Source organism: Tasmannia lanceolata, unplaced genomic scaffold, assembly GCF_043159265.1.
Source record: "Tasmannia lanceolata isolate RefF3 unplaced genomic scaffold, GAP_Taslan_0.1 ptg000005l, whole genome shotgun sequence".
In the NCBI taxonomy this organism is placed as follows: domain Eukaryota; kingdom Viridiplantae; phylum Streptophyta; class Magnoliopsida; order Canellales; family Winteraceae; genus Tasmannia; species Tasmannia lanceolata.
Window position 1 is genome coordinate 12947273 of NW_027518682.1, and position 24515 is coordinate 12971787.

The window sequence follows — 24515 nt, forward strand, 5'->3', positions numbered from 1 at the left end:
TTTCATAATGGGGTGGCCATCATAAGGCACGAATTTTCATCCATTCATGCCCAATATCAACCTTTCAAATGAAAGAAAGACTACAAAACAAAGAAACTTTCTACAACTCTCTCACATTACAGACATGAGCAGTCTGTTGCTCTCTTAGGAAATCATAACATAGAAACTTACAGAAGTTCAGTCTTACAATACCTGATCAGATTCCATTAGCTACATAAACCTCTGCATGCCACACTAAACAAAACCAAAGCTTGGAAAAGGAGCTTTTCCTAACCATTCAATAAGCATTTTACCATACTAGAGAAGGGCACTCAACATCTCATTCCAAATATCAGGTACCCCTGGTAGGCACCAATGGCTGCAGTCAAGGGTATGTTCTTCTGGGTGCACCCTCTCTTCCTCATCTAGAACTCCGGCATACACCGACGGATGCCCGTCTTTCCTAAGGGCCGACATAGCCGTGATGTCTTCCAAGTAAACTGGAAACCTCATCTTTCTCAGTACTCCTTGTAGCACTAGATATTGTCCAGGAACATGAGTTTGGTGCCTGAAGTATCCTAGTGGCTCTCTCTGGTTATAGCATTTCAAGCCATTTTCCCTGTGTAGTGAACAAGGTCGTGATCAAATCATGTCCTTTGATGGAAAAAAAAAGAGCTGATCAACGGCTATGATTTACTGGACATTACAAGCTTGTACACTCTTTCATTAAGGGTTGATTACCTGGTATGCTGGGGCGAGACACTTCGGAAAATGACCCTAGTTTTTTGAGGGTTTAAATTTAAATCCACCCATGTAGCCCATGTAGTAAGTCCCTTTTCATAGGCAACCATTGGGTTTAAATTTGTGAATAGCCTCTCTCCTTCTTTGTAATAATCCCACCTGAAATAAACCCAATGATTTAGTGAAGATGATGAAGCATATTCTACTAACAAGGATGGTGTTTGCACCAATTCATATCATGTCAAACTGTCCAAAACTCATAAAACAACTCAATTTGTTTATCTTGAACAGTTTTTTTCATGCTCCATTAGTACTCAATTGAGGTCAAGATGAAACAGTAATAACTTGTGGCCTCATTTACAGTAAGGCTTTGTTTCTTTCGATGTAAAATGGATGTAAAACAAAATTTGCACCTATTTTTTCACTTATAATGTATGCCCAATTTAAAGAAACAGAGCCTAAATGAATGATTTCACTAGTCTTGAATGTTTTACAAAGAACCCTAATGAGTGTATATATAGAACACTCAAGGGATAGACAGAATGATCAATTTAGAATAAGATAAAAATAAAAACATCCTAATCGAACGTACCTCATCCAGCTTAATTGCCTAATCTATCACGAAGATGATCCAACAATCAGAACGATCTAATTAAATCTGATGTATTTTGACATGTACTAAACAATATTGATGCCCACTTACATTTTCCTAATAGTACTAATTGATTTTAAATGAATTACATTTTTAATGAAAACATATATTGACAAAAGGAAATTAAACTAGAATTAAAAGAAAACAAAAGAAGAAGAAGAAGAAGAAGAATAAGAAATTTGTCAAGTGGTCTCTTACGAGCTCCATTTGCCAGAATGGGTCCACCAGTGAGCCGAATCGAACACCAGGATATCGACTCCTCTCCAGAATTTGGCATTCTCTTCAATGGCATCCAGTTGTAAAATCCTTTTGTTATGTAATCCCACATTTAGTTCCACCAGGAATGGAGCCCAGCAGAACTCAACCGATGCCTCAAAGTCCTGTATTCATTAGTTCTTAGTAAGGTTTCCAGAAAATGATTAATAAGAAGAATATAAGGTTCCCAATGTCAAAGACTAGTCCAATTCCACAATGGTTACAACAACAACAAAAGAAGAAACACAATCTCTCTCTCTCTCTCTCTCTCTCTCTCTCTCTCTCTCTCTCTCTCTCAACTTACCAAAGCATGGAAAGCCATGGATGGACCGTTGTAAGAAACAGACTTTCTCTCAGGAGGGACGACTGATTGAATGAGGCAAACTAGTGATTCCCATTGGTTCCTCATTATTGAATCACCTACAAGCATTATCCGTTTCTTTCTCATCCTTCCAAGAAAACCCAATGCATCAAACCTGAAATGCCAAACATTTGTTATTGGATTTTCATCTTCGGAAGATCTCTAAGGGCCTAGTTTGTTTAATTTTGAGTCCAATAATCCGTTTTGGACTCACAATAGGCTCTCGAAATGCAAAACAAACACAATTTTGAAAATCGATTTCGAGTCCTAAACTGATTATTGGACTCAAAATTAAACACATTGAGTCCAATAATCAGTTTTGGACTTGACTCAAAATCCAGAACAAAAGCAGCCTATGTACATATATGCATTCATACATCAGGCATGCACATGCGCATACAATAACTTGTGACCTTAAAAAATTGGGGTACAAGACACTCGAGGTTTTTTTATGTGCACCCGTCTCGCCATCTTTTTTGAAAACTGAGGTCTACCATGAGGGTGCAAAGCAACTAGATTCCAAGGTGAGTCGAGCCGAGTTAACTCAAAAGATTTGCATGTCACTCGATAAAAACTCAAGCACACTTTTCTGTAAGCATAGGCCTATTTTGCACAATTTTCTATATGGGTTTCGATATCACTGTCGAGTCAACTTATTCCCCTAGCGAGTCGTGTCAACTCGAACAATTTTGAGTTGACTCAACAAATGTCAGCACTAAGGCTACAATGACTCACATGATAATGACAACATATATTGTTCAATTACCTTGGAATTGAGCAACCATGTGGCTTCCACCTCCATTTCTCGTAGTCAGAATCCGGCCGTCCGTTCCTCTGGCAATTAACTCGGCTACTGAGATATGGGCAACTCGAATCGTAAAGAGGGTACGATTCATCATAAACCCATTTTCCTACTGATAAGTTACATTTTCTCCAAGGGGTTTGCTGACTCTGAACCACATTCACTTCATCATCTTTCTCTTCCACCCATTCCAGGTCCTCTAGGCCAAGATAAGAATTTGCAAATCCATGTTGAATTAAGTTGCTAGAGAGCGTCAAGATGATGAAGAAGCATAAGAACATGAAGGAGAATTTAGTCATGTGTTTAGCCATTGGAGGCAAAGAAGGGGTTTGAGGAAGGAGATCATATTATAAGGGAGAAAAAGAGTCTTGGATTCTCCTATGTCTGTCTAACTGCTAAACTTTTGGGCTTCAGTCACGGAGTGTGGGCCCTGCTCTTTTGTTCATGTCATTATGTCTAGCCTTTGATATGTCTGGTTTTTTCTCATTGTTATGTTGGCCACTAAGCTAAGTAGCCTGGAAGAAGAACAAAAAGGTTGTGTATAGATCATTTCCATTCTCCGATTAATCTGGATCGTCCGATCATGGGCCCCTCTTCGATGGGCCATAGCCGAAGAGAACAGAGTACCAATAGCAATGTTCCTATCCGATCAATAGGATGTTGTGAGCAACAGTCCTATCAAGAGAAAAAATAAGTGATTTGACGGCTAGGATTGGCTACTCCAAACCCGAGATGATGGTATGCATGCATGTTGATTTGGCATTCAAGATCATGGTCACTTCCATTGGTTGTATATACTGAGTTTTGGTGTATAGATTATGGGCACGACCGTATATTTGAGTCCCGTGATTTTCGCTCCTCAACAGTGCCTATGATTTTCTACTTTCCAGAGTCAAAAATCAAAATCAATGATTTTGTTCTTAAAAGGGTGTCTTAATCCGTTCCACTCTTTTCGCGCCATTGACTGAAGTAATTTAGCAAGCACTTATCTTTAAAAGAAGATAAAATGCTAAGACTGGGGTTTGGCTCTTTCCTAATAAAGTGGCTCACACATGGGCATGATCTTCTCCGTTGATCTGACTAGGGAGCACAAATCCGGTCATTTACCATTGACCTCACCTTGATCCAAGCAAAAAATATTCATTCATATGGCCAGAGGGTCAAGGATATTAGGATGTGAACACAGTGGCTTTGGTATATATTCAAGAGTTTATATTAATGTAAATATTGTGATGAGAAAAGAGTACTACAGCGCATGGAGCTTAACTGCACTTTAGTTGTTTATAAAGCTTCCCATTGGTTCCTTTCTTGTGGACCCACTATAAGTTTCAAAAGGGGACCCACTATACAAACCAATGGGAGGCTTTATAAACAACTAAAGCGCAGTTAAGCTCCCTAGATCGCTTTTCTCTATCGGAATACCCATAAACAAAATATAGAAAATATTATCCAATCATCAAATAACCCTATTAAAGTCCTTTTTGAATACAGCAAAATCAATCTTTATTTGCAGATAAAATTAGAGGGCGTGGTTTCTGAGCTAGAGCTTAGGATAGACCATCTCCCATAGTAGTTTGACTCATCCAACCCATTCATTTTATACTACCTCACATAGATAGGGTGTTCCTAACAAACCAGCTCCACATCATAATCCTAACCATCCGATCTATAGGTCCATAATTTCTAACCATCCATTTTAAACATCCACAAATCATAACCCTAACCCTAACCATAATCATAATCCTAACTATAACCTATAGAACTAATGGGTTGGATGACTCAAACAACAATGGGAGTAGTGGTTTCTGAGCTCTAGCTCAGGCTGACCTCAAGCCCAAAAACCTTTTCCTAATAAAATTATGCTGGGTTAATCTTATTTGCAAATGGCATATTATGACTCCCTTGAAACCCATTGTCTAAGAGACATGGAAGGAAACCAATTTTAACTGTGATATTTTTCCTTGTTTCCCAACCCAATCACATGCTATCCACACTCACCAGACCTTCAAACCTTTCCCACCAGTCCTTTCTATCCCACACCTTGGGTGAACAAATATTCCATGATTTTTTTCATGGTTGCCAAACTTGCCTAAAGCACAAATAATCTCATTGCATCAAATTACAGTTTCACTGCTTTTCAAACTCAAGGAATATATGCTAGTGATTACATATGGGGTGAATCAATGGAAGCCCCTTCCATTTCACACACAGCGAAAGATACCAGCACCCAAATAATCCTCGAGCAAACAAAACAAGAGGCTGCTTTATAAACCTCAACCAATGCACAACATACACAATCTCCCTCGAAAAAGAAAAAAGAATAAAAAATAATTATGTAATAATAAATGATTGGAAAAGGAAGCACTTGAAAAACATTGGATGACGCAACTCTCCACACAGGAAAAACGGAGATGGCGGATGATAAAACCTGAAAGGATCAAATAAAATGCGCCATCATAAGTTGGGCTGTAGAAATATCAAAGTACAATAGGTGTTTAGATATGAAAGACCCACACACACTAACCTTGGCAAGGATGATCTTGTTTCAAGTTAGCAATCTCTACTCTATGTAGTGATTTTCTCAGCAGTAAAACCAATATCAGCTTTTACTTGCAAATGCAGCCAAAGCATTAGCATGGGCAGGTGAAAGAGCGCTCAAGACAGGTTGCATTTGATGACCGTAGAGGGAAATCAAGTGAGAAAAAGCCATGCCCACTTGAGCTTTAACTTCAGGTCTCTCAACAGGGGATACCACGACTTGAGCAAAAAGGTGTACAAGCTCCGGGACTTGAGATAAGATCTTTTTGAGTTCAAGCATAACAAACATTAGTTCACCCCATGTAAAACCGATTACACCCAGAAGGCCTTTTATGTAAAAATTAGGAAAATTGCACTTACCTGGGGGTTAGATGCCACTACCAAATTACATATACAGCCGTAAACAGCCATAGACTCCTCGTGATCTTCTTTAAGTGGCAAAACTCTCAGAAAGACAGGTAAGACCTAAGAAAAGGAGGCAGATAAGAAAGCAAGTCATGAAGTGAGATTATCAGCGATCTTGAGAATGCAGACCCAACAAGAAATAGTTTTTTTTTATTATGACATAGGTTATCCCCACCTCAATTTTTAAGGCGGGAATATAGTTGGCATTAACACAAGTAGTAGGATAAATGGAAGAGATAGACACAAACCTGGTTCAGTGGAATAGACTGAGGGTTCACCATAATCATCCTTGCAATTGCACCGGCTGCATTGTCTCTAACAGCGTCATCTGGCTCTGATTCTCCAAACAATGGGTAAAGTCCACGAAGTACATCGCCATAGTATCTATAGAAGATGAAAAGTCCCAACAAAGTGAAACAAGGTTTGAGATGGAAATTAAGGGCATAATAATAGCACAAAAAAAAAATTCTAAGATTTGAGCAAAAACAACACAACCCATACCGTCCCATGACATTCTATTCTATGCACAAATAGGGCTGCCACCACACCATATTATTTAAAAGGATAAAAGAAATACAAAAACTCCATATTATTTTAAAAGGATACCTTAGGGCTGTGACTCCACCATTTTTGCATAACTCGCCAATGCAAAATGCGGCATTTCTCCTATTAGTTGCATCCGATGATGCGAGTTCTTTCAGTGCTAAGGGCATCACTTTCTGAAAAATGGCATATTTCTCTGAAATTGAATCTAAACAATCCATGAAGAAAGAAAAAACTCAAGCTTATGACAAGAAGGATCTCATGCCAGATTCTTACATCAACATAGCCTGCAATTGGGGCACCCATTTCCTGAGCAACTTCTGCAAGACAAGCAACCACCATAGTTCGATCTTGGGGAGGACGAGAACCTTTCTGCACTTACACAGAGCAAATGGGTAAAAAGTTACCATATAAAGATAGAGACTCAAATGAGGGATATTGAATCTCATAAGAACGAGTAAACCCACTGCAAATTTCATTAAGGGTTCAAACATCTTGGCAAAGATGGGTTCAAAATGAGAACCCATAGACTTTGCAAAAGCGGGAAGGAGGTCAGATACTGCATCCATAAGTACTTCATCATGTTCGGCATCATCCTCAATGTCACTGTCAGACTCTGTTTGCTGACAAGCAGAATTCTCACGCAACAATTCCAAAGTTGCCTCAACAAGCCTAGGCATGTCTGAAATTCAATTATATAAAGTCGCAAATTATTCTAACTGGTCAATCAACATAAAGTTTATTTTAATACATCAAAGACAAGTAGGTGCAAAGCTATACTTACATGGCTCAATGGCCATGTATCCACAATCCTTGATGATATCTGCCGTGTCCATGCATGCTTGAGCAACAACTTCCTTATCATCATCCTCAGTCATCGTCTTGATGTAGATATTCAAAACAGTATCTGCAGATCATGAAGGACAGAATTAGAAACTTTTAGAGGTATCCAGATCATGAAGAACGAAACTAGAAACTTTTAGAGGTATCCATAACTACAAAATATAATGTAGAAGTGTACAAACACTGAAAAAATCAATCATATTATTACTATTAGGTTTTATGATTTTTTTTTTCTTTTTTTTAAGAACGGAATTAGATAGCAGGAAGAAAAGCACGCTTGACAAATAAAAGTATAAAACCAAGCAAAGGTGTTTGAATGATAAAAATGTCCAAGTGGGATTTATTACCAAGAACTTCCTTCTTTTTAGCTACCACTTCTTCCTGCACAAAAAGGTCACAAATAACATGATTAAATTAGCAATACTGCCACCTGGTGGTCCCAGACATCATAAAATTAAGGATCTGTTTGGGTGTGCAACCCAATTGCATTTTGGAGCAATTTGTGTGTAAAGTTGCTATAATTTCTTTTTAGAATGCTAGTTCACACACAAGTTGCAACTAAACTGCAATTGGGATGCAGACCAAAGGGACCCTAAACTTAGTATGATAAAATTGTAACTGGCTGAGTGCCTGAACCACATTGCATGCGACAAAATACAACAAATCTCATGAGGGTATTTACTTTCTACTACCAAAAGAAAAAGAAAAAGAAAATGGAATATAGCTCACATTGACACCTGTGGCAATCACCAGTGTGGCTGTCAAAATATCTGCAACAGATATATTTATTCAGCATCAAGATTCAATCCAGGATACAAGAATAAAAGAATGCTCACTATATGACTTGACAGCATTATTGTCACTGATAAGACCCGATTCAAGTATATTGCCAATTTGGCATTGAGAAGACCCAATACAAGCATAGAAACTCAAAAACCATTGATTTGAAACCTCCCTCTGTAAAATTAAGAGGTCAAACATATATCACCAAATCCAAGAACTTAGAAACAGAGAAGGCAGAATTTAATCTATCTATGAATAACTACAGCAAGGGGGTTATAGAAGCTTCAAAACAGGAAAAAGTGGTGCAAATATGTGTGTGCTGCTACATGTGTAGTATGTACAAATGTGTGTTAAAAAATACTTATGTACTAGCCATATGGTATGTCATTGCCCTTCGTTAACGTTATTACATTTTATTACACTCGCTTATATAATACAGTTCTCTCAGTACTTGATGACCCTACCTCCTGCACAAGTTATTTGTTCTCTCTTCTCTGCTCTCTTCTCAAGTGAAGCACCATTCATTTCGGTAAATTTATATGGTATCAGGGCCAACAAGATCAAGACATCCAACAAAGGTATTCCTACATCCTCACAAATCTAACTTATTCTACCCTTTCTTGAATCCCTCGATCATCCCTTTTGTCCTCTTCTCCTCCATAACCCAAACCTTCCCATGCAAACCCTAACATCCCTAATTCTTCCCTCCAAAGCCTCGGAACCTAATCCTTCCCCTCTTTACCTGACCTCCAAAACCCTAACCTTCCGATTCCAAATCCTCATATCCCTAATCCCTTCCTTAAAACCCCTCACAAACCCTAATCCCTTGCTTTAAGATCTGAAACCCTAAGACCCTGCCTCAAAACTTCCAAAAACCCTAATGCCTTCCTTTGAAATCCTCACCCTAATCCTTCCATTGCAACCATCAAAACCCTAACCCTGCCATTCGAAAATCCCCCTATCCACTTCTATCCCTTCGAGTACCTTTAAACCCCAATCCTTGCATTTGAATCCCCTAACACTCATACTCCATCATTTCGAATTTAAAAAAAAGGACCGAAGCACCCCTCAATCCATCCAAAACTTAACCAGCCCTATTTCCCCCGTTTGAATCACTTTCATGCCCATCCCATTCATCCAAACACCTTCAAACCTTATTTCATCCCTCCCACCTATTCAAAACCCAATCCCTCTCTTTCAAACTCCCAACTCTTAAGAATATATCCCCATATGGCTTCCTCATCTTGCTCTCTCATTTCTGCTCCTCCTCCTTCCCCTTTCCTAATTAGTTACTATTAAGATATCACATGTCAATTTTCTCCTTTCGAAGGGTCAAATTGTTCCTATTGCATGTGCTCAAACCATCCTTGACCATCTTAATGGTTTAGCTCTTGCTCTCACTGAGTATGTTCAAAAGGGAGGTGGTGATTTCAACGTTGGAGATGATAAAGTTATCTTCTGGAAGAACTCAGCATAAGATATTTTCCATCGCCATGCCTTCTGATGCTTCATGGGTGACAAAATCGAGTGCCGTGTCACCCATCATACTTCCTATGATTCAGGAAACATATCTTCCTTAGTTTCGTACTTGGGTTCATCTAGAATTGTCATGGGCCATGGATCTTTTCCCATCACCAACGCCAATTCTGATTTTGGTTGCTCTTCATCTTGTCGAATTCATGTTCTTGATGTTTATTTAGTTCCTGATATTAAAAAAATTATTATTGACAGCTTACTTCTCAGTTTCGTTGTCCATTTGTTTTGAAGGACCTAAAAGCAGGGAAGCTACTCACTAGCAGTGTTCATAGAGGGACCTTTATCTCTTACATGCATCATCAGCTTTGCCACATCTATAGCACAATTCATCGTCTCATGCATATGAACCATCATGTTCTTTGTCATTTAGGGACTCGTGCTTTTGTTTCCTCTACTTCTAACAATGCTCGAGTATAAACTATGTAGTAGTTGACAACTCATAAAGTCCATTGAACTTATTACTTCTTTGTCTAGTTCCTGTTTATGCTTTGTGGATGATTTCTCATGTTACACATGGATTTATTTTCATAAACATAAATGAGGGTGCTCATTGTCTTCTTCGTAAACATAAATGAGGGTGCTCATTGTCTTCTCATTTCTCACGCATTCATACTCCAGATAACGAGAATTACGTCACGCAAATCAAGCATCTCCGAAGTGACCAGGTGGCGAATACACCTACGTATCCTTTTTGTCAGTCTCATGACATTGTGAAGCAGTTCTCATGCCCTCACACTCATTTCAGAGTGGATTTGCGGAGAGGAAACAAAGGCATATCGCCAAGTCATGTCTTTTCATGTTATTTCACTCTAGCACACCACAACATTTAAGGACCAAAGCCTTCCACACAGTGACTAATACATTGATCCATGCTCAACAGTCACCTTTCAGCTTCTGACAGGCAGAGAATCAGATTATCATGCGCTTCAATAGTGGGGATGTATCCGCTATATCCATGTCCCCTCATCTACGAGCAAGAAATTCACCCCCAAGACTACCCAAACAGACAAAAAAATTCTCCCCTAGGCAACAAACTGCATATTTGTCATCTACAGGGACAAGCATAAGGATAAAGATGCTAATCCTTATCATCATGCAAAAGTCTTAATATCACGCCATGTTTCATCTGATGAATCTCAATTTTATGATCCTCCCAAAATTGAACGTGAGATTGAGGAGACCACACCAGTTCATGTTCTTACAACCTCTACACTTGCATCCAATGACTACCGGACTTTAATCAAGCCAGCACTAGTGACATCATGCAGCCACATGAGAGAAACTACACATGACAGGGCAAAGATAGGGGAGGCCCTATTCACTAAAGAAAGTAAGACAATGGAGCCATCAACATTTGTCGAAGCAGCTGTAAGTGACAAGCGGGTTGAAAAACTGAACTTATAAGAGAGACACCAAGCCTTTATAGAAATGACACTTGGGACATTGTCACTATGCCTACGGATACTTCTCTTGTTCCAAATGTGAGAATCGTCGATAAAACTCTAGGCAGTATTCACCTTTAGCCCCGATACCTCCTCAAATCACCATAAAATACTTCTCGTGTTCCAAATGTGACTGGGAGAATCGTCACAAAAGATCAACAAGTCGTCCGCAAGCTGAAGATGAGAGAGGCCAGTTCCACACCTGCTGGTGAGAAAACCATGAAACAAGCCCTCATGCACTCCCGTCCTCGGTAATCTAGTCAAAGCCTACCATATCAAATGAGCATTCAACACAAGCTGTGGTTTCTGTTCTTGTAAGGCACCAAATTCAAGGACCAAACAGAAATATTTCAGTTATCTGCAACAGAGCACCTACTATCTGATCATAATGCAAAAAGCCAACATGGGACCAGGAACATATTTGGATACGGGAATGGCAAAGAAATGGTTCACAAAAAAAAATAAAGGAAATTTGAGTGCTTGGGAAGCATCTATAAAGCATTTATAAGATGAACTTATGTTGCATATACAAAGTAACTTGTACTTAGATTCTAAAATGGAGAAACAAAACTATGAAGAGTACAAAACTGAACTAGTTAAAAGTAATTTTTTATCGAATCACAGTACCAGTAATTGATTGTAGACAGAACAGGAAGTTGGACCACAGGAGCAGGAATAAAACTGTGGCAAAAATTTGTGCTACTAAAAATTTGAAACAAACTGATTAAAAGAGTCGCGTTTCAAACCTCTACTACTCACGTTTCAAACCAATAATTGCCTGAAGGCGAACATCTTCATGAAAATATCCAGCATGTCTTACCAAAACCTTCAAAGACTCCTCCAAATAGCTTATATCAATCAAAGAAACCACAACCACGTACATGACTTATATATACTCAATTTGAAAAAATGGAAGGATACGGTGCATAAGAACCCTTTGTATGTAATGCAAACATGCCAATAGCCTGAGTTGCTGCTGCTTTTTCATCCAAAACTCCTGTTCTTATACTAATATTGCGAACTCTTGGTTCATCATGTGTATCTTCATCAGAAGAGACGCCCCCAAATCCATTAATATTGTCATCCCCGTCAGACTCATCAATGTCCACTGCAGAGCCATCATCAAGATTGCACGAAGAAAATGCCAGAGGAACAACATGAGGAAGGTACTGCTTACCAAAACGGCATTTTTCATAGATCAGTACCGGGAATTGGATGCATTAAAGAGCAACACATAAAAGACTAGCTTGATGTATTTGATGTACTATGCAACTATGTCACAAATATCATTCTCGGAAATTTCTCGGCAAGGGAAAATCTCGGGATATATTCATTTTTTTTTTTTAGGGTTTATATCGGGAGAAAATGATAAAATAAAATTATTTAAAAAAAAACATATAAATATATAAATTTAAGAAAAAATAAAATAAAACATTGTAAAAATATCAGGATAATATCATGATATTTTCTGATAAAAATGAAAATATCGCTATATTTTAAAAATCTCGGTATTATTTCAGGATTTTGTCGTTTTATTAAAATGTTGCATAAAAACACGATATTTTGAACATATCGAAGATATTTGTTGCATAGCTAGTCAAGTGCACCTGTGCAAAACCATCATCCATAATTTCGGCTACGTTGCTGAAGAATCCATGGGTGTATTCTCGAAGCTCACTGAAGTCCAATGCAAAACCCTGAGAAAATATTACGCATAAACACATCATATGAAAAATATATCATGCCTCCCAAATAAAAAAAGTCTTTAAAGTCAATTACAGATATTGCGGCTTCAATGAATGGAGGTAATATTGGCTCCATCCTCATCCGTCCGATTGCCATTGCAATTATTCCAACTAGCTCAGTAGCCCTTGCACGGGAACGGAGGTCCTCATCCTTGGTAACCACCATGAAGGCTTTCATTAATTCCAAAACCTTCTCCGCATAGGGGATAAAAGCTTGCTCTGCCGCAGCTGCTACTGAACCAATTGCGGACTGAAATAATAATACAATGTGTAAGGGAATTAAAAGAGTAAAGAACAATGTCATAAATAACATATGTGCCTTTGGAGAGAAAGTTGATCACACGATACCATGCAAGTCTCCTGCATATTACGTGGACTGTTTTGGAGAGCTCCAAGTAATCTCCCCATCAAGGGATCAATATAAGGAAGAATTTCTTCACCCATGTTCTCACAAAATGCCGCCAAAGCATAGTATGATTTTTCCTGATAAAAATAGAGCCGCAAGCATGTAAACATATGCATGGTTTGAAATTTCAGCTGAAGTCTGAAATTTCACCGAAATTTACAAGATTTCCAACGAAATTGCCGAAATTTCCACCGAAATCTTGTAAAATACCGAAATTGTTTTCCGAAAAATTTCAGTTTCAGCCACAACAGAAACCAACATTTAAAACCTTGAACAGATGTACAGAAATATCACGATCTGGAATTCAATCTCATTTCCTAGTTTTACCTTCACTTCTTCAGAAGCATCCTCCAAGGCATTCAAAATGCAGGGAAGAACACTTTCATAGTGAGATACAATATCTGGCTGCAAATGTTCTGCAAATTGACCCAATGCAAAGGAGGCAGCCCCTCTAATCATTTGTTCTGGATCTTTCAAAGCCCCCAAAACCATATGCAAGATGGGTTCTAACTTATCTTTCATCAATTCAAAACAACCCTCAGAAATAACCCCCAAGGCCGTCACAGAAGCCTCCCGATATTTTGGATTTATGCTATGAATGCTCAGTGAAGCAAATTCAAAAACAGGTAGGAAAACATGCTTGGAAAGGTTCACGGCCATCGTATCAATAACTTCTGCGGCAGCTCGATCGATTGCAAGATCATCATCTTCATCTCCATGAGATTCCGCGAGTGAAGGGCACATGACTTGTAGGATAGGTACGACCAGCTTGTGTTTTTTAAGAGAATTTGACTTGTACTTTGCAAGCCATGAAATTATCTGAATAGCCTGATGCAGCAGACAGAATAAACTCAGACGACCATTCAATAATATAAAAAAAAAAAACTCAGACAGATGGCCAAGGGATCAAAGATGACAAGAAGAAGCACAAGAAGGATGCATGCATAGATTTTGGCCGAAACTGAAATGTTTCAGACAAAATTTTGGATTTCGATCGGGACCGACACCACCGAAATTACATGAAATTAATTCCCTACAAGATTTGGGCGATTGAGAAATTTCGCCGAAATTTTGGAAGTTCGCCGAAATTTTGGAATTTCGCCGAAATTTTGCTTAAAATTTGTTTTTTTTTAATTTCCAAGGAAATTTCCGAAATTTCGGCCAAAACCAACATTTCAATCCATGGGCGCATACATATTATACTCAAGGCTTCTATCCAACCTGGTGACGTGTATTTAGTTCCAAATTCTGACTCGAGCAAACTTCAAGAGAAAACTGCACAATTGATCTAACAGATTCCCCAAGAAGAGGTGCAGGCGATTCAATTAACTCATCAAAAATTTCAAAAGCAATCGCAGCAACGTCCTCCTCACCATTCGCAAGACATTGTTTTGATACATTTAAAATGCTTGGAATAAACTCACGAAACTTCACCTGAATGAAAAACATAAATGGTAGAACAATTAGAAAATAATAGCGTTAATGCTTACTATATATCACAGTCACAATATGAAGTATGGGATTAGATGCTATGAAACAGAATCCAATAAGGCCAGTATATCCGCTATCACAGAAACCATTAAATACTTTCATCACTGCAAGACTTAAATGGTAATAAGTGGGTATAAAGATCCTGTTCTGAAGATAATCCTTACAAGCACATGGAGATGCCAAGAATATCTACCTAAGAAATCTGCACACGTGTATATAACTATACATGCCCTTGTGTCGACACGGCACTTGGAGAACTTTCTGGTATACTACACTACTACAGTGCCCCAATTCATAAAGGCATAAAATTAAATTATAATAAATAGAGCAGTTTCTTTTTCCTTTTGCTGTTCTGTTTTGATGCTATATAGGGATATATCAACACTCTTTTCTTTGTATTTCTCCATCTATTCAATGTATTCTTTACATCTCAACAAAAAATATGTGTAAAAAATGGGATTTGCTGTGGACCATCGCAGAAGGCATTTCGCGGACCAGTTGTTGCATGAGAGAGCAGCCACATAGGCTCACTTTTCAACAGATTTTGTCTTATTCATTTAATTCATCTGAGGTGGCTGCTCTCTCATGCAACAGCCGGTCCGCGAAATGCCTTCTGCGATGGTCCCTAGCAAATCCCGTAAAAAATATATTAAATAAGCATTATTGTAAAACATACAATTATATACTTTATGATAGCAAAAGCTCAAAAATCACACTTGCTTGGTACTGTCCAGAACATAGTTATCGGAAGCTCCATAGTGGAGAGGAAAGCTCACTTTGGAAGCTAAATTCTTTTCACTTCCAATTTTAGCAGAAACTCGCTTCCAGCATGCTTCTTGTTTAGATGATTATTTTTTCCTAAAAGTGTGTTTTCCCCTATTGTTAAATTTCTAACTTGAAATCTCATCTTAAGTTCATATAACATAAGCGATTCATTTTTTTTTCAAAAAATTAGACATTAAATCTAAAAGAATAATACATCAAACTCCGTAAATTTTGCTATTCCTAAGAACCACCCTTCCTCCATAAACTGCAATAACCCATCTCTTCCCATGTACTTTTTTTTTAATGGGTCTCACTATATACTTCTCGTTCACCTTTAACGGGGTTATTACATGCTTCATGTTCACTTCCCGTGATGCTTTCCACTTGTTATCCTGTTTACTCCCTCCATTACTTCCTCGGTGCTTTATGCTTCTAGAATTTTCTCTTCTTTAGACCCCTCGGCCCTCGCGTCCTATATCCACTTCCCACATCGTTCCTTGCAGTCGCTTCTCACGTGATGCAGGACGATCGAAGGTTGAACTAATATTTCTCTCTAATACCAAATCGGATGCAGAAAGATCAAATGTTGAATTGATCGGAGCAATAGGAAGCAAGCCTCTAGCAGAATCATGTGGGAAGCCTCTAGCAGAATCATGGCCTGCTCTTCTTTAATTCATTGGGAGAATACGTCTCATTTATAAGAAGCGACTGCTCTTCCTTTTGGCCTTTTGACCATTGCATCACAGAGACGGCTTCCTATTCCTTTAAGAATCTTTTATTACCACAGATTTAAAAAACAAATACCATGTCCCTGAATGTTTGACACGTGGAACGTCTAAGTAATAAGATCATAAAAATAAGTTAGCCTGCCATTTGTGAAAAGCATCCTGCTTAGGTAGTGATCGATAAATTAATGATCGTATCAAAGGAAAGAGAATTCAAGGATTTCTTTCAAGGTCCTACAACAAGTTATAATGTGAAGTACTTTTGGACACACATCAGATTGCCTAATCAGTGTGCAGTTTCTGGAGTACAAAAATATGAAATTAAACAAAAAAGAGGAGCATTACAAAAGCATTATAATGTATGCCAAAATTGAAAGCGTACCACTTCAGCCCCATCCTGGACAAATTCCAGGAAAGACCCAACAGCCCTGATGACAAGAAAAGAAGTATGAATGTCTTTCCAAAGGAAACTTAAAAAATCAGTCTTTACCATTTACCATTAAAAAACACTCTTAACAACTAGCGACCTTGTATTTTAATTATAGTAACTTCAACGCTGTGAATCTGTTTCCTTTTCAAAAATTAATATCACATAGCACATCAAAGAAAATAAGATTGAGTGATTACTTCAGAGCAGCAACTCTGACGCGGGTGCTGGTCTCATCTTGCAAACACTTGAGCAAAAGAGATTGTAAATCCATGAAATGTGGTTGAAATGTATTCCCAATTGTTTCAGTTAAAGAGCTAAAAAGGATCAATGCCACCTAAAATAAAGCCAGGAGACAACATAAGAATACATGTCAAGTCCATTAACATTTAAATGATAAATCACATAAAAAAACTCAAATAGAACAGTCCAGATGCACGTGTATCCAACTATATATCATATACAATGAACAGAGATCTCAAACAGTAAAAGTCACAGACGACATAAAATTAACAGTGTCCTTTAGTTACAACACAATGCCATTACCACTACAAAATAGATAGAAGATGGTACATAATCACATGGCGGAAGATCTTTCCCTTAATCGGGAAGCTGAAAAAACTTATAACCAAGAGTTATAACAATATGTGGCAATAAAAAACCATCAAGAGCAGGGAGCACTCTGCCTGCCCACTCTGTGGGATGAATTTATTGGATTTAATGGCATTGTGAAGTCCTATCTACCTCCACACCAAGGTATAATAAAACTACATAAACCATGGGGTTTTAGTCCACTGGGTACTGCATCTGACAATGGAAGTGCTTGGGGTGTACACTGCATGCAGATCATATATGAAGCTCTAAGATACACTACAAGTCACTGAACACTAAAATAGCTGAATGATAAAAATGTTTATTTATATCAGCACCCTCTAGCATTATTTTGTTTGCCATTCAAATAACAACTGTGACAAGATGAAACAGGCACTGAATATCCTAAAAGAGAAAGACAACAATATAAATACAAATTTAGAAGTCCACACTTGAAAAATATTGGAAAACACAGTCACGATATAAAAGTATTTTATGTTGCAGATCCAGAATATTTATCAAAGTCTATGAGCAAGTGGTCTATATATAACCATACTAGTAAAGTAGATAACTAAATCATCATGAAGCTTGTTTTTGCTAAAATGGAAACTTGTTTCAAAGTTAATAAAAGGCTTTTATGTGAAGAAAACGTGGGTCAGATTTTGGAGACATCATTCCTGATTTTTCCAAGGATATGATATTACATTTTGAGAAGGTTTTGTGCAGACAACAGTAAGGTTCTCAGAAAAATAGGTAAAACTTCATAAACAAAGCTGGGAGAAATTCCCTGGTCATGGCATTAGTGTTTATAAGTCATCCCTCTGTGTGATTGAGAGATTTAAATTCTTTCAAGTAAAAACAAAAGCAGCGAAATCAAATGATACAAAGCACCTTCGGATAATTAGTTTGGCCCTAAAAACTCCCAATTTGCTAGGCTTCAAAAGAAATGTCCATATAGATAGCGTACACCCACCAGTGGAAATAGAAACAGCAGAAATCCAAAATAATGTTGCTAAAAAATTCTGAATCAAAATAGAAGAACAGAGGATAGAGATTGAAATCAGTCCATTCAAAGAATAGTTGCAATAGCTTCAATTTCTAAGATAACCATTCAAGGAAAGAAAATTCCAGCTAGAAGCATACATGTACTGTAATGTGCTTCTCCATTGGTATCTGGTAACCATGTATGTAGGGTTATAATCAGTGATTTGACAGAGTAGGCTATAAAGAAGCCAAAATATAATACTATTTCCAATGCCGCCGGATATGATTGATTAGGTCTCACAATTGAAAAATAGATGACAAAGAATAGAAATTGTTCATATCAATTGCGGACCAAGGACTGAAGAAAGAATTTCATGAATAATATACTCACCTCCCTGTGATCTTCTTGGACACTCTGACTACATTGAAACAAAAAAGGCAACAAATCAGGCCATTCTCCAGCGGGGACAGCATACTTAGCAATGATACTCACGACATTTGCACATGCTCGCCTCACAAGAGAACTGCAAAAGCATCAAACTAACTTATGCCAACTCACTAACACCACAGTTTTTGTCGCATTTATTAGAATAGAAACCGAAACAGAAACCAACCAAAATTCGGCTGCAAAAGGACAGATATGAACAGCAATCATTCAGCATCTTTCTTATAAAGCAGTATCTTTATCAATTTTGTATCAGTAATGATGACAATAAATTTTGACTACAAGACCAATAAAGTGTCCATAAGCCTATGAACAAAATAAAAAGATTATGAGATGAAAAATGTCGGTTGTGGATCAAGTTTTCTAACTAGAAGCCGATCTGTTAGCAATATGGTTTTGCTTCTGGCTTTATGTAAACAAACTCAGATAGCAAAATGGATTTGCTACTCATTTTATGTAAACAAACTCAGAGGTAAGTAATTCTCTCTTTTTTTCCTTTGAGGCTCCGTTTCTTTCGACGTAAAAATGGATGTAAAATTTGTTTTATGTTGTAAAATGAACATAAAACAAATTTTACGTCCATTTTTATGTTGAAAGAAACAGAGCCTGAATGGAAAACTCAGACGCAAGTAATTCAATGTCAAGAAGCTGATGATATACTGAAAGGCAACCTGTGCTCTAAGGTGATGGAGTCAATGAGAGCAGACTTGACGGATTGCCTGAGTTGTGGGGAGAGCTTGGCCCAATGGCCAGTGATCTTCTTGCGGAGGAGGACGGCCGAGAGCTGCCTCACATTGGGAGTCTTAGCAGTGCGCATGTGATGGACCAGAGCAGGTATCACCTGTGGATCTTTAGCCAGACGCTTTATCTGCTCTTCTGCTTGTCGTCGCGCATCGTTATCCGGCATCAAAAACTGTATCAGCAACAGCTCCAACGATTGTGCCATCTCTCTCTCTCTCTCTCTCTCTCTCTCTCTCTCTCTCTCTCTCTCTCTCTCTCTCTCTCTCTCTCTCTCTCTCTCTCTCTCTCTCTCTCTCTCTCTCTCTCTCTCTCTCTCTCTCTCTCTCTCTCTCTCTCTCTCACACACACACACACACACACACCCCCGCAAACCCTGCTAAAGCACACTGCCTATTCTTTTAAATATCTTGACTGTACCCAACATATGATGCCAATTTGAATGGAGATTACGTCCTCTCGATCAAATCCTGCAAATATGAAGCCAGAGTTTTCTGAGAAAAGAACTTGAAAATCACATTTTTAACGAGGGATTTGGATCGTTTATTCATAGTAGAACCACTGACATGGAATGATCTGGTGGTGGCCTACAAGAACAATGCCCCAAATTAAGGTGTACATGTGCCAAGTGTATGGTCATCTCGCAAGCAACAATAACAATGCCACCGCGGAATTCATCTATTAGGCCACTTTTGGATTGCAAGAAAAACATTTCAGACAGAAATTTTTTCCTTTTCATGATTTATAGGGAAATGATATAATAATGGTTAATTTAGAGCGACAGTATCATAAATTGAAGGTCCCTCTAAGTAAAAATTGAATAGGATTGAATCAAGTTATCTATTTTCATATGCAAAATAAAGGGAAGAAAATTTAGAAATATTTTCATTTCCAAAATTTTCTGGAAAATTACTGCAATCCAAACAGAGCATTATGAAATCAATCAAATCATCCCTAATTGAGAATCCAATTTTAAAGCGAAAGGATTATCCTAAAATGATTAAGAGTGGTGGTATATTCTAGAGAAAGCATAACAAACAACAGTTCAATGCTCTGGAAACACATCTGAATCTAAAGATAGAAAAACTTATATTACAGGAAAAGTAACCAAGAAAGAATACAGAACAACATATCATCATTCAAACTAGTGTTATTAACTTATTACTAACACTGAAAATACCAGTAGAAGTAGTACTAGTTAGGCTGCTACTTAAGATAAACCAAGTCTATCTCAATTTATCTTCGATGAAATCGAATTAAAGGAGATGTTTTTGTGGCGCAGATTTTCAGTGAATTCCCCAAACATTCCAAATCAGAACAAAAAAAAAAAAAATGGTTGATGTACCTTTGCCTTCGTGAAATCGTCGAACGAGACCTATATGATGACAGAAAGTTGAGATCCTGACTCTGAATTTGTTCAGACAATCGTCAATTGAGAGGTAGATGACTACAGAGCGGCCGAAAATCTAAATTCTCTCTCAACCCAAATACAAACCCTAGATTGCCCGAACAACATACACAGATGTGTTTATATATGAATAGGGTTGGAGCTTTTGTTTTTATATGGTAAGTGCTTTTGCATTTGATTACTTGGGGGAGGGACGCTTCAGTAATGCGCGACCTCATTGTAATACAATGCCGCCCAACCCCATGGGCACTTGAGAGGCCTACTTCAGGGTGCAACTCAGGTCGGGTTCAACCCGAAAAAAAAAAAAAAAAGTCAGGTCGGGTTGAGTTTGGATTGGGATCGGGATCGGGATCGGGATCGGGTTCGGGTTGAGGGCTTGGGCAACCCGACCCAGGTGAAACGCGACATTTTTTATCAATTTTTTTCTGTAAGCTTAAAAACTCGGGTTGGGTCAACTTGGGTCGGGCTGAACTCGGGTCGGGTCGGATTCGGGTTGGAAAAAAGAGTTCTATCGGGTTGAACCTCAACAGGTTGGAACTCTGGTCGGGTCGGTTAGGTTCAGGTTGAGTAATTGGTTCCTCTAGTCGAGTTCGGGTGTGCTTCAAACCCACCCAACACATGCTCTGTCTGGTTGCCAGTAAAAAATTTATTCTAGGAGCTTTTTAATCCCAACAGTGAAGTCAACGGTATTTGCTAGGTTTTTTTTTTCCTTACAATTCTTAAAATTCCCGCCAAAATTTAGAGGTGTCATTACCAAATATGGGAAGGGAGGAGAGAGAGGGAAGAGAGAGAAAGAGAGAGGACATCACTCCCTAGGAAAGAAAAAGAAGGGACAAGGAGTCCATGTCATACTCATAAGCAATCATTACAATAGTGGGATTAAAAAAATTCTAAGGCTAAAAGGCAACTAAACATGGGATGGGACGAAAATTTTACTAAAAACTTCCTAGGTTTTAAATTTTACTGGCAACCAAATAGACCAAAGTTCCAGGGCTTCCTTTTAATCTGTCAATGGCTCAAAAACGACGCGAATCATTAGATGTAACAACTCGTTTGAATATGGACGGCTAAAAACTACTAGGAAACAATAAGACGAGACGCTTCTGTCTTTGTTGTCTTAAACAGCCCTTTTAGTATTGCCACGTGTACTGAAATAGGGATATATTTGTCCTTTTGTCAAAGATATGGCAATATTTTGAGGGAAAAATACACTTAGACCCCCTGTGGTTTCTAACACATTCAACTTAACCCCAAAAGTTTAAAATGTTACAAGTAGACCTTTGTGGTTTCAAAACGTGTCAAGTACACCCCCTCCGTCGACTGTCCATCAGTTTAACCTGACGGAAAGACTAAAACTAACCATGGTTAATATTTTGAGGAAAAAAAATACCTTCATTTGCAGAGGGATTAGGGTTACGCCATTTCCCGCCGCCGCCCCTCTACCACGGCCTTCGTCGCCACCTTCGGCCACCGCCGTCGTCGCCATCTCCTGCAACCGCCGTCACCTCCACTACAGACAATCAAACCCCACCCCATGGCTACATCAAGCCCACATTTCAAGAAAAAAACTTTGATAAAAAACAAAAAAATAAAGACCTAAAACATTAGGGTTTTTGTGCAAATCATTATAATGATGTGAATGAAGACAAATAAAACTCCCAGATGGAGGGTTTATATTGATAAATCAACAAGGGTTTGAATCAAACCCTAATTTTCAGTTGGGGAAGATGAGGGCATTTTGGAATTTTCCCCACGCCGTCAGCTCCGTCAAGTTAAAAAAACCCAATGAAACCACAGGGGGGTCTACTTGTAACTTTTTAAACTTTTGGGGTTAAGTTGAATGTGTCAGAAACCACAGTGGGTCTAAGTGTAGTTTTCCCATTTTTGATCCTTAAAACTTCGTCATCAATGGCTAACGGGATGGGGCTGTTAGGAAGCTCCGAAATGAGTATGGGTCTTCGTAGCAGCTTTCAAAACATTATTAACCATTTAAAACAATAGGGAATGATATCATCACAACCATGTTTTGATATTTTCACCAACTCACCTCTTCTTTTAATATTTAAAGAGATGTTAGAGGTTATTATAGTTCCCAAAAAGCTCTCATATTTTTTGTCATTGTTTTCTAGGGATTTCTCATGCTGTCTCCACTTCCGCCCTCTCAAGTCTCTCCCCCTTCCTCCTTTTCAACTTGTCTCTCATGACCGACAATATTTCATGGAATAATGAATAATTTTTCAGAGTTGCCAAACATGCCCTATATATTGTTGGGGTTCTACGCAAAAGCAAATAGTCACACATTGGGTAAGTGACTTGGATGGGGATGGGTTATAAGGGAAAGGGCACCCTCCCTCTAACGGCTAGCTTTTAGAGGTGAGTTCTACCCGATTAATTCCCTAACAAATGGTATCAGAGCTTAGAGTGTGGTAACCCCGGTTTGCCTCCGAGGGCGGGAATGTCCTTCGGGGAATATCTCAGAAACCTTGGTGTAGTATCTCATGGTTCCCACGGTGCCGCCGCGTGGAGGGGCGAGATGGTCCTAGTTGCTTTCGCTTGGAGGGGGAGATTGTGCGTGGTTCTCACGTTGCTTCCACATGGAGGGAGAGATGGTTGGGGTTCCACACAAAAGTAAATAGTCCTACATCTGTTAAGTGACTTGGATGGGGATGGGTTATAAGGGAATGGGCACCCTCTCTCTAACGACTAGCTTTAAGGGGTAAGATCTACCCAGTTAATTCCCTTACATATATAAGCAACGGTTCATATTAAACATAAAAAAAACACATTATCGGACATTAGTTGCTATGATTTTCTGACAGTAGGAGTTTCAAAGCAAGGACCACTATATTGTAGTGGATGGGACTGGTTGTATTACAATGTGGCCGTGCCCAAATCACTTGCACTTGCTAGAGGATCCAAACTAACTATGTGGTGCCATCAACCCATTTGAGGCTAAAATTGAAATCATGACATTATTTAGGGGGAATTGTCTAGGTTTTTTTTATGAAATTTATTCCGACCATGTATCTATTTTTGCAGAAATCATGAGATAGAAGCGGCATAATCTTGATTTTTGTAAAAATAGATTCCATCCAACAAGTCTTAAGGATGTCCAAATACCATCTAAGATATCTCATATTTCCAAAAATTTACATTTGGGAGGTGTTTATGAGATTAATTTATAAAAGTTCTACTGCACTTAGAGTTGAAAACTGATATCCAAGTGACCATGTCTTGATATAGGGAAGAATCACCTTGTTTACACTAATTAAGAGTTTGATGAGACAGTTACAACTATCAAAGTTCAATCAAATTTGGATTATATAAGCTACGATGATAATGGATATCTAGGGGTGTAAACGAGCCGAGCCGAGCCGAGCTTGGCCAGGCTCGGCTCGGCTCGTTAAGCTCAAAAGCTCGGCTCGGGCTTGAACCAGGCTCGCGAGCCTTACCGAGCTCGGGTTATATTAAGTCTACACCCCTCATCTTCCCTGGACTGCCCTATCTAGTATAATTTGACTACTTTTTTTACACTATGGGGGGTGGTTCAAGTAACAAATGGGGTTACAAAAATGAAGTGACATATTTTGCCTCCCCCTTTCACTCCCTGGATAACCCTTTTAGTGTATATATTAATATATAATATATATATATTTAAATATATTAAATTCTTAACGAGCCTTAACGAGCCGAGCCGAGCCGAGCCTGGCCTAAATCTGGCTCGGCTCGTTAAGCTTAACGAGCCTGGCAAGCCGGCTCGGCTCGGCTCGAGCTTTTTTCGAGCCGAGCTCGAGCGAGCTTTCGAGCCCGAGCCAAAATTGACACCCTTATGGATATCCAAAATTCCAAATGTATCAAACGGGATTTAATATACTAAGTTATCAAATGGCCAATTTGACAAATATAAGAT

At 38.6% G+C, this 24515-nt stretch overlaps 2 protein-coding genes across 5 annotated transcripts; both read right to left on the minus strand.

Moving 5' to 3' along the window:
* On the minus strand, positions 1 to 3162 carry TBL36 (TRICHOME BIREFRINGENCE-LIKE 36). Its single transcript, XM_077378357.1, has 5 exons — positions 2755 to 3162; positions 1932 to 2103; positions 1571 to 1752; positions 721 to 879; positions 1 to 598 (listed from the first exon to the last, which is right to left on the minus strand). Exons 1-5 carry the CDS (start codon positions 3099 to 3101, stop codon positions 298 to 300), a joined length of 1161 nt encoding a protein of 386 aa, XP_077234472.1. The 5' UTR covers positions 3102 to 3162; the 3' UTR covers positions 1 to 297.
* A 1718-nt stretch (positions 3163 to 4880) lies between these two features.
* Positions 4881 to 20731, minus strand: LOC143877549 (ARM repeat superfamily protein). Of its 4 annotated transcripts, none has more exons than XM_077379672.1 (23): positions 20543 to 20730; positions 19497 to 19667; positions 19131 to 19404; positions 18406 to 18538; positions 16640 to 16776; positions 16395 to 16440; positions 14253 to 14465; positions 13359 to 13859; positions 12974 to 13108; positions 12660 to 12875; positions 12488 to 12577; positions 11802 to 12049; positions 11640 to 11728; positions 7849 to 7889; positions 7467 to 7500; positions 7061 to 7183; positions 6744 to 6958; positions 6553 to 6648; positions 6340 to 6452; positions 5982 to 6117; positions 5689 to 5793; positions 5315 to 5590; positions 4881 to 5218 (listed from the first exon to the last, which is right to left on the minus strand). In XM_077379672.1, coding segments are annotated over exons 2-22 (3147 nt in total). In that variant the 5' UTR covers positions 19498 to 19667; positions 20543 to 20730; the 3' UTR covers positions 4881 to 5218; positions 5315 to 5389. The 4 variants fall into 4 exon arrangements, with proteins under 4 accessions (XP_077235787.1, XP_077235786.1, XP_077235788.1 ...); XM_077379671.1 differs by having other exon boundaries at positions 19493 to 19667; XM_077379673.1 differs by lacking the exons at positions 19497 to 19667; positions 20543 to 20730 and having other exon boundaries at positions 19131 to 19482.
* Between the last annotated feature and the right edge of the window lie 3784 nt (positions 20732 to 24515).

Excerpts from the sequence above, each read along its gene's own strand:
- TBL36 (XM_077378357.1), bottom strand. The coding sequence starts at position 3,101 with ATGGCTAAACACATGACTAAATTCTCCTTCATGTTCTTATGCTTCTTC. Across the intron at positions 880-1,570 it reads CATTCTGGCAAATGGAGCTC|GTGGGATTATTACAAAGAAG; the intron begins GTAAGAGACCAC and ends GGTTTATTTCAG. Across the intron at positions 599-720 it reads GTCTCGCCCCAGCATACCAG|GGAAAATGGCTTGAAATGCT; the intron begins GTAATCAACCCT and ends TTCACTACACAG.
- LOC143877549 (XM_077379672.1), bottom strand. Across the intron at positions 12,050-12,487 it reads TGGATGATGGTTTTGCACAG|TACCTTCCTCATGTTGTTCC; the intron begins GTGCACTTGACT and ends TTTGGTAAGCAG. Across the intron at positions 6,649-6,743 it reads AACCCTTAATGAAATTTGCA|AAAGGTTCTCGTCCTCCCCA; the intron begins GTGGGTTTACTC and ends GTGTAAGTGCAG.